The 10,669-nt window shown below is 36.0% G+C and overlaps 1 protein-coding gene across 1 annotated transcript; it reads left to right on the top strand.

Annotated features, from left to right (window-relative positions):
• Positions 1-337: 337 nt before the first annotated feature.
• LOC103445383 (wound-induced basic protein) lies at positions 338-1,845 on the top strand. Its single transcript, XM_008384382.4, has 2 exons — positions 338-527; positions 1,585-1,845. The coding sequence occupies exons 1-2, from the start codon at positions 457-459 to the stop codon at positions 1,655-1,657; spliced, it is 144 nt and encodes a 47-aa protein (XP_008382604.3). The 5' UTR covers positions 338-456; the 3' UTR covers positions 1,658-1,845.
• Positions 1,846-10,669: the final 8,824 nt, after the last annotated feature.

The following is a 10,669-nucleotide window of genomic DNA, read 5'->3' as shown; positions in this document are numbered from 1 at the left end:
AATGATGCAAATCGGGCTTTAATGACTTCTAATGTGCAACGTCAAGCAGTTTTGCTTTCTCAGTCTGAAAAGTGTATAGTTGGAAGGAGTTGACCTGTATCATCTTGAATTGGTTATCCCATCGCTAAAAAGAAGAGAGTAGAACAAGTGAAAATGTGTGTGCATAAATAATTTCTGTTTAAGAAACAGCTGCCAAGCATGAAATTGGGTTTCTCTTTATTATCCAAAAATAGTTGGGCTTTTTTAATTTTATGTCAGATAATTGGTCCATTGATAATACGATGTTGATGCGGGTACCCGATTAAAAAACCCAGCCCACCAACTTTCACACTATAAAACACTGCCATACCGCAGTCTAACCGAAGGTTGCGGAAGCCAAACGACTCAGAGAGGAAATTAGGGTTAGGGTTTTTTCTATCGTCAGTGCATAATCAGCTAAGCAGAGTAATCGCGACAATGATTTACGACGTCAACTCACCACTCTTCCGATCCTTCCTCAGCCAGAAGGGCGGCTCCTCCGACAAGAGGTTTCCCTTTTCCTCAATCTCTCTCTCTCTGTCTATCTATGCTTTTAGGGTTTATCTTTCTTGTTCCTTTCGTGTGAAATTGGGACTTTTTGTTTTGATTTTGGCATTCTTATTTTGTTGAAATCAAATTGATGAAAAGACTACGATTTGTTGTTGATAATTTGGGGTTTCAATCAACCCAAGGAATAAGAAATTTTGTTCAATTTCATGCATTCTGTTCCTTCTTCTATGGGTGCTTCTTTTTAGCTGTCCCAGCTGAGTTTGTGCTCGACTTTGTATGTCAATTGTGTGTTCTATAAAAAAAAAATTTGTTTTTGTGTTATATCTGTGGATGGGGAGTTGATGATTCATTCATGGGTTTTCCTTAGCAGTCTTGTTTCGTCGAACTTTAGCATCGGCTGGCATTACTAAACTCAATTTCACATTTGGGTTAATTATAACAATTGGTTTTATTCATAAAGTATACACAATCTGTCGAGTGCAAGGTTTTATGTATAAAAGGAGCATTTACGCCACGTGTGACGGTTGCATTTCTGATGGGTTGCTAGTTGTTAAGGTGCAGCTCTCCTTTGTTCTTTTCGCTCATATAGTCGCCCAACATTACCTGTTGAGAGTCAAGTGTCAACTATGCCATTAGCTCTGACACAAACTTGTTCGTTAACTGCACTAGTGTATCTCATTTTACTTAATTGGAGCTGTCTTGAATAATCCTCTTTGGATACTATTAAACTTTATCATGTTAATTTTTGGAAAGGTGTATTATCTAATAAGAAATAAAGGGGTGTAAATTTCTTGATGAATGCTTCTGAAGGGTGTAACAGCTTTCAGTAACGTGGCTCCCCTTTCATATAGTTATTTTTTGTGTTCCTTCAGTCCTTGCTGTGCTCCTTGAAACTTTAACATGTAGAATTGCATAGGCTATTATGCTCTGTCAGTTCCTTTTCTATTCGGTGCACTACCTTTTACCATGTTTCTTTTTTCCTTTCCTGTTGTGGCAATGGGTTTGTTTTCATGAGATGCGGCCTAACATATCGTTTTTATTTTGTTGGAACTACAGGAAGTTGGAAGAGCAGAAGCCCAAGGAGAATCGACCAAAGGCCAGTGAGAATAAGCCTGTTATGAATGAGTAACAACAGATTGATATATTAAGCTATGGTTTGGTTTAGGATCCTTTGTGATGTTAAGTAGATGAGTACTATGTGTTTAAGACAAGCTTATCGCTATGTATTGGCTTTTCAGTAACTTCGTGAGCTACGATTTACTGTCCTAATGTACTTTTGACCGTCGGAATTATAATTTACACTTGTTTGTTTTGAAATGATGTTGTCGAGCCTTATGTTGACTGCCTTGTCCTGCATTTGTGCTTTTGTTATCTTGGTTGAGAATGTAACTGGATTTATAAAGGATGAAGGTCTTAACTACATCGGTTGTTGTGGTATCTCAAACCAATAACGTGATTGATTTGAAATACTGCCACAATGGTGTACACCATTGGTTTGAGAACATACGTTAATAAGAATCGAATGGTCTATGTTTATTTTTTCCCTGATGTACTTTGCTAATGTGCTCTGCTATAATTTGATTGATGCTTATACAATGTTCAACAGTCACGATTAGAAATCTGTAGAGAGAAGCAAATGCTTTTCGTCACATGGATTCAATCTCCCTCGTTTGAGATGCATACGGATCACCCAGAGAGCTAGATGACCGGAAAACTCAGGAAAACAAGCCAGGAATGAAGAAATATAAGAACAAAACAAGCCATTGAGTGGAGAAAGTTAGTACCTTTGCTACTGAGGAGGCAGAGTTAGGAAATGGGCATGTGATGAGCTTTGAGATTTGGTGAAGACTATTGCTTGTATGAAAGAATGAGAAAGTTGTCACGTTGGATCTCGCGATCGGTACAATTACGAATCAAACGTACGTACGGTTGTCACTTCTGAACATAGTGCAACAACACATACACTGATAACACACAAGAAGTTATCAAACAATCTCATATTAAAGGCACATGCATCAGTTTCATAAAATCTTTATTTACACAAAACTAGTTCTGCCCATACAGAACACTTCCGTAAAACCCAATTAATCCCAAATAATCCAATCGTCTCATTGACATCCATACAGTCGGAATTATTAATGTATCCGTTAGCACCTTCATCTATCATGCCCCGATCTTCTCCGTCTATCACCACGAGTCATGCTCATTCGTTATTTATTTAGGGTCATTTGGTAACCATTTCATTATTAGTGAAAATTGAAAACGGCAGTCAAATGGTGGCGTGAATGCAAGATGCCAGTGGAATGGTCAACCGGACAGACGCTGGGGTTGCTTCCTCCCCACCGTGTCCTTCCTTGTGTGTTGGAGTTATAAAGCGAGTGTACCAGAAAAGAACTGGAACTGGGTCGATCTATTCTATAGCAAAGCATCTGAAGCATAACTGCACACTCACACGATCTTTGCTGAAAGATAGGAGCGTTCGATGGAACCAGTGAGCGTAAATACTTTCAATTTTCAATTTCCAAAAATTGAAAACTGAAAAGAAAAAAAAAAGAGTGAAAACTAAATTGAAAGCAAGGTTCTAAAAGACGCTAAGTGCTAGTCGGGCAGCGGGCTGGGGCCTAACGCCTAGGCGACTAGACGAGGTTTAGGCGGACTGGGCGGATTTAACTAAATCTACTATATTTCGTATAAATAAGTGTCTATTTATACTTAAAATATATATAATTTCAATATAAACTACAAAATAGAATGACATATATATTATGCGATATTGGAACATAATGAAAACATGAGGAACAAGCATATAATATGTGTTCATTCAAGTATTCAACAAATCTCTTACAATTTATTGAAAGTAAAAATATAAGGAAAACTAATGAAAAGGGCTTGAAAACTTTGAGTTTTAATGATAAGGACAAAATAAAGGGTAAAGTGAATAGTACCAGGAATAACTTTTTAGTGTAAAAATGTGGTTTTTCGTTAAAGTGAACAGTACCAGGTGCTTTTCGTTAAAGTTCCCAAAAATATAATGTAAAATGAAAGTTATCTATTTTCTATCTAAGTGAGTTGTAGTTTAGGCGGGTGCCTAGGTGGGTTTGGGCAGGCTAGGCGTGGGTTTGGGCAGGCGCCTAAGGTCTAGGCGTCATTTCTTAATTTTCAAATGTCTAGACATTAATCGGGACGGTGGTCAGCCGCCTAGCGCCTAGACAGGGCCTAGATGGCGCTAGACGGGGATTTTTAGAACAATGATTGAAAGTAAATACCAACCAACTAAAAACTCAAAACGAAATAGTTAAATGGTCCTTATTAATTGAAAACTGAAAACTGAAAGTAGTTACCAAACAACCAAAAACTCAAAACGAAATGGTTAAACGCCCTTATTGTTAATCAATTGTTTTTTTGGTCAAACGATAGATTTTGTTAGATTAGATGTTAAATTAGCCACCAACGGGGTTCGAACCCACGTCGTTATGCAAGGGCTGAACTCCTTTTCACCACTGTGGTAAAAGACCACTTGCCTTATTGTTAATCACTTTGATTTTTCCCTTAATTGTATGAGTTGACCTTGCTAGTTGACCTTTCTTAGTCACATTGTCTCTGTATAAGCATAGGGTTTAGTCATATGTTTAGCTATTTGCATTTGAAACGGCTTTCTGAAATCATGGGAAAGTTGCTTTTTGTTTTCTCTGGACAAAGTCACAATCTAGCAATGGACCATTATATTTATGTTATATGCACTGAACTTATCGAAACTGATGTTACAGAAAGATTAATATACATAGCGTTCTACAAGGATTACAGATCATAGGAGGCGTATCCTATTTGAAATGGGATTGAGCAGCAGTCTGCAGATGTGTTTTAGACAAGGAAGAGGCAACAGACATTCGTTGGACGACCTGAGTTTATCAGCGTGGACGTGGACTTAGAAAAAAAGCACAAGACCAAATACTTCGATATTATTATGAAAGACAAAGCCTAACCATCCTAATCTGGATTAAATGAAGAATTCAAAGAAAAGTATGAACTTAAAGTGGCATGGGAAGATGAACGATAGAAGTTTTCTTTCGCGAGCAAAAATAAGGGTTTGTGGTGCATGTGTAGATACAAGTTGTCTTTTCATACACTTGAAAATTTAAACAAAGTAAATTTAAATAGCGAGGTGAACTTAGATGAGAGGTGGTGTTTAACTCTTTTTGAACTCAACACCTAATTAAGAAAGCTATTGCCTGTGAACAAGCAAGAACATGAAAGCCATCATCGAGTTTTCTAATTGCATGGTATACTAAAGTAAGATATATAATTTAGCCCATGTACCCTTGTTCATTTTTAAATCCTAGCTCCGTTGCTTTCAACACCTCATTCTCGTACTGGTATAGAAGTAACTGATAATTGAGAAAAGCTTGGCTCTTTAGGAGTCTATCTTCAAGATACTTTGTGACGGTGACAGATTTGCGGAACTTTGTGTTTATTATCTGAACTGTTCATATTATAAATCACTCTATAAAGATCAGTTTTGCAAAAAAAAAAAATCAATTAAAACTATGTTGTTTAGTAATTCAACAATAGTAAATAGATAGACGGTTTATAATTCTTTTATTGATACCGACCATTTGTCTTTATACAGTTTGATGGCCAAATGATCTCATATTTTTTTCAATTTTTTGGAGAGGTAATCTTTACGTAGTGATTCATAATATAAACGATTTCGAGGAGACTTGTATATGGCACTGGTTCATTGTTCCGACAGCCTCTCATGCCAATAACACAAAAATATGTGAAAAAAAAATCAACATATGTTCTTGTATTATTGACACAAGATGCCACATGGAGGAGTACGAAAAAAAAAACTAGCACATGTCTTTATATTGCACGGGACGCCACGTAACGATGTATCTGTTCCATACAAGTCCTTTAAATCATTCAAGAAGGAACCCAATCATCAACCGCCATATTATGTAATATCTAAAATATGGTCTAAAAAAATTGTCTTCCTAACATTTTTCATTGACTTGATATTGGAAAGTTAATTTTACTTAATCTTCTTTAATTTTTTTTATTAATTACTCTCTATATTGACTTGTTATTGAGAGGTTAATATCAACTTGAAAAAAAACATTTAGCACCTCAAAAATTTAATTAGCTCACAACCTCTACTCTTGCAAATACTATCTATTTATTTTATTTTATTTTTAATTTATATGAGGCCTATCCTCATGTAAAATTCTGACTCTGCCACTGTTTTGATTGATTTGCGGAACTTTGTGTTTATTATCAGAGCTATTCATATTATAAGTCACTCTGTAAAGATCAGTTATGCAAAAAAAATCAATTAAAATTATATTGTTTAGTAATTCAACAATAGTAAATAGATAGACGGTTCGTGATACTTTTAATGATATTGACCATTTGTTTTTATATAGTTTGATGACCAAATAATCTCATATTTTTTCAATTTTTTGGAAAGATGATCTTTACACAATGATATATACCATGAATGATTTTGATTATAAGCATAAAGATTTATAAATTGGCTACAAGGTATCTTGAGGAGGAGTCATTCCTCAATCCTTAAGCAGCCAAGTCATTTTCTTGATAATTTTGCTTGCCTAAAAACATTAATGATCGTAAGGTTTTACTACATGAACTATATTTGAGTTTGAATCATGGAGCAAACAGGTTGTCCCATATATTAATTAGTTAGTGGGTCTCCTCGCCTAAGAGGAGACTTGTATATATATGGCATTGATTGATTTGTATATGGCTTTGATTTGTTGTTATCATGGCGTTCCATGCTATTAACATAAAAATATGTGAAAAAAAAAACAACACATATCCTTGTGCTATTGGTATAGGACGACGCGTGGACAAGTACTTGTGATGTATAAGTCATTCTCCTTGCTTGGTCAGTATAGTGTGAAAAAAAAAACTAACACATATATTGCACGAGACCCCATGTAACGATGTATCCGTTGCTTTAAAGAAGAAATCCAATCATCAATCGTTGCATCAAGTAATATCCAAATATCGTCTATAAACATAGTCTCCCTACCATTTTTCATTGAGTTGATATTGGAGTTTAATTTCTCTTAATCCTCTTTAATTTTTGATTAATTACTCTCTATATCGACTTGATATTGGAAGGTTAATTCAACATGAAAACAAACATGCAGCGCTAAAATATTTATTTAGCTCACAACTTCTACACTCTTATAACTATTTATTTTATTTTTTTAACATTAATGTGAGGTATATTCTCATGTAAAATTTTGGCTTCACCACTGTTTATGACTAATTTGCAGAACTTTGTGCGTGTTTATTATCAAAACCGTTCATCTTATAAGTCACTATGTAAAGATTAGTTCTGTAAAAAATTAATTAAAACCATTGTCATTTAGTCATTCATAATAGTAAATAGACGGAAAGTTCATAATACTTTTACTGATGTAGACTATTTGTTTTTATACAGTTTGATTGCCAAATCACATATTTTTTAATGTTTTGCAGAGATAACCTTTAAATAGTGACTTATAATATAAATGGTTTCGATTATAAGCATAAAGTTCTATGAATTGACTACAAGGTGTCTTTAGGAGGAGTAGTGCTTCCTCAATCCTTAACGAGCCAATTCTTTTTCTTGAAAATTTTGCTTGCCCAAAAACATTAATGATCATAAGTTTTACTATTGGAACTATATATATTTGAGTTTGAATCATGGAGCAATATTTCTCGAAACAAACGAAAAGGTAACCAACTAAGCCCTCTCGGGGATATGTTTAAGAATAGAAAAGAAAAATCTCAATGTAAATACCATGGAATAAGGTTTGATACTATTCATGGGGATTCCACACAGGTTGTCCCATATATTAATTAGTTAGTGGGTCGCCTCGCTTAAGAGAAGACTTGTTTATGGCACTTGTTCATTGTTATGGTGGCATCTCGTGCTAATAACATGAAAGTATGTGGAAAAACCAAACACACATTCTTGTATTATTGGTACAGGACACCACGTGTACCTGTGCCATACAAGTCCTTCTCCTCGCGTGGTCAGTATAATAATGTGAAAAAAGGTAATACTAGAGAGACTAAATTTGTAGACAAAATAATGTAAACTAAATGACATGGAAGTTGATGATTAGATTATTACTTGAGCGTTGATAAACGTGTTCATTTCTATTGGTGACACATCATTTAGTTTGCAAATTTTGTCTACAAATTTAGTCTCCCTAGTATTACTCGAAAAATAAAAACCATCACATGTTCTTATAATGCACGAAACATCATGTAACGATGTATCTGTTCCATACAAGTTTTTTTCATTTGCTGGGCAGTACAGTACTCGACGTGTGCGAACAAGGATAAAAATGCATAGCAAATTTTTAGTAATTAAAACATTTTAAACATTTCAACCAAAATAAATTTTTTTTTTTTAAATATTGACCACCAACTACGTACATTGCGTTCTTAATTTCTTAGAGGGTTATAAAGCAACTAGACTAACAAAATGTGTCCCTTTGCTTGATATTTCATCGTACTAGAACTAGACTAACAAAATGGGTCCCTTTGCTTGATATTTGATCGTTTTTCATTACTTGATTGAATCAAATGACCATTTTGCTCACATTCTTGCGTAAGAGATACCCTACAAATTAAGATGCATGCAGCAACTCCAAATGAACTAAACCACTACAAGTTGTTGTTAACGTAGACAGAGAGAGAAAAAAGATGGAGTTTATTAAGGTTGATGATGGAGATTATTACAATGAGCCGGTGAGTCCTACTGGGCAATGCCTCAACACCTCGGTGTGGCCATGTCAGTTCTTGGTGTTTTGGAATCTGAGGTTCCAATCGATGAATCAAAGATCATGTCATTCCTTCAGGATGTCTTCCTCCACATCAACCCACGCTTCTGCTCCATCATGGTACTCTCTCTCACTCAGTTTTGTTCATATGCTTTTATTTAATATGTTGAAATTTAGTCATAAACATCTCGATTATCTTTTTTTTTTGAATTCATTCTTATTAACAGAGAGGGAAGGAGAGTTTTTCGAACTCGGGACGTATGAGTAGAAACCCAAAATAAAGACTTAGTCGTTACACCAAATAATTAGTTAAATTGAATTAAAAGCCTGTTTGGGACTGCTTATTTAAAAAACACTTCTAACATATGTATAAATGCTTTTATTAGAAATGTACGGTGGAACTTTTATTAACCAAGAAAACAAGCCCAAAAAATGAGAGCTATAACCCCAGCCACAAAGAGAGGTTCACACAAATTTAGGCCCGTAGGCTACAAAAGAAGCAGTGAACAGAAAAACCCTAATCTCCAAGCGCCAAAACCTAGCCACCACCGCCACAATCGCTGCTACCTCTGCGAAGGAAGACATCAAACTAAAAATGCACCCTAACCAAAAACTAGATCTGAGAGTTATTAAGGCTAATATTGTAAAAGATAAAACTTAGAAGATATTTTTCTGTTATGGCTAATTTTCATGAGCTGTAAATTAGTTAGGTGAGCTGTCATTTTTCATAGGTTTATTGGTTGTATATATAACCATCTGTTGTAATCTTATTGATTAAGAAATATAATCATAAGTTTTCTATCATGGTATCTCTCGCCATCTGTCTCACGACTTTCTCTCGATCATTTCCCTAAACTGCTTTCGCACCGCCTCTTTCTTCCCCAAATCGTAACCCTAATCGGATTCACAGGTTAATCGTCATCAATGGCGGCGTCTGCATCTCCTTCCTCTGATAATGTCTCTCTTTCTCCTCATTCTCCAACCATTTCTTTGTCACATTTTTCTATTACTATCCAGAATATTGGTTCAATGGTGCCGATTAAGCTCACTACCACCAACTATCTCACCTGGAGTGCGCTATTTGCTTTGATCTTCCGGTGCTACAATCTCACCGGTATTGTCGATGGATCTCAGGTGGCTCCGCCGAAGTACCTCTGTGATTCCTCTGGAAATCGCACTTCTACCTTGAATCCTGATTTTGTTTCTTGGTATGAAAATGATCAGAATATCCTAATCTGGACAAATTCGACTATTTCTGATTCATTGATTCCTTATACTGTTGGTGTCAATTCTTCTCGCGAGCTCTGGTCTAAACTTGAATCAAGACTTGCGACGGTGTCGCACTCTCACATTCATGAGCTCCGATCTCGGCTTCGCACCATTACCAAAGGCGAGTCCTCCGCCGCCTTGTTTCTTCAACGAATTGAAGAAATTGCTGACGCTTTGGCCAGCGCTGGTGCTCCGGTTGATGATTCTAACTTAATTTCTGTCACACTTCATGGTTTACCTCCTGATTTGACTCATTTGTTGATGCTGTTCAATTCCGAGTCGGTTCTACAACTCTTGATGAACTACATGGTCTTTTGTTGAGCAAATAAATTCAGATCGAAAATCGGAAGAAATTTTCCTCTGCACTGATCCAAGCCTTCAATACTTCTACTGGTATTTTACCTACACCTACTGATCCTCCTAATTCTCAAGCTTACATTGCTCAGAGTTCCTCCAATCAAGGCCGTGGCTCGCATCTCCGAAATTCGTAGAATTGAGGAAATTTCAGGGGTAACAATCAACGTAATCACTACACCAGGCCTAATAATCAATGGTATTCTCAGAATCGTGGCTTCAGATTCAGCACCAATTCCAATTCCTTTACTTCTGGCAGAAGACTGACTTGTCAAATTTGCAAGCAATTTGACCATGAAGCTATGATGTGTTCTTAGCACCTCAACCCTAATTTTGGTGCTCCATCCCAATCTGCTTTCTGTGCTACTACTTCTCCATCTCAACACAATTGGTTGCTTGATTCTGGAGCTTCTTCTCACATGACAAACTCTTATGCCAAACTGCAAAATCCTGAATCCTACTCTGATCCTAAACAGGTCTACATTGGCAATGGCAAATGTTTGCCTATTCTTCATCTTGGCTCTTCTCGTGTCTCTACTAATACTCACTACTTTGATCTTAAGAATGTTTTACATGTTCCTGCATTAAAGCAAGATTTGCTTTCTGCCAACAAATTCATTCTTGATAATCAATGCTCCGTTCATTTGTATCATTTCCACTTTCTTGTGAAGGACCTTTCTTCAGAGAAGGTGCTTTTTAACGGACCTGTACGCGAC

The sequence above is a fragment of the Malus domestica genome, chromosome 10 (genome assembly GCF_042453785.1).
Source record: "Malus domestica chromosome 10, GDT2T_hap1".
NCBI lineage: Eukaryota > Viridiplantae > Streptophyta > Magnoliopsida > Rosales > Rosaceae > Malus > Malus domestica.
The sequence above is the reverse complement of the archived record's forward strand: the minus strand, read 5'-3'. Positions and strand labels throughout refer to the sequence as shown.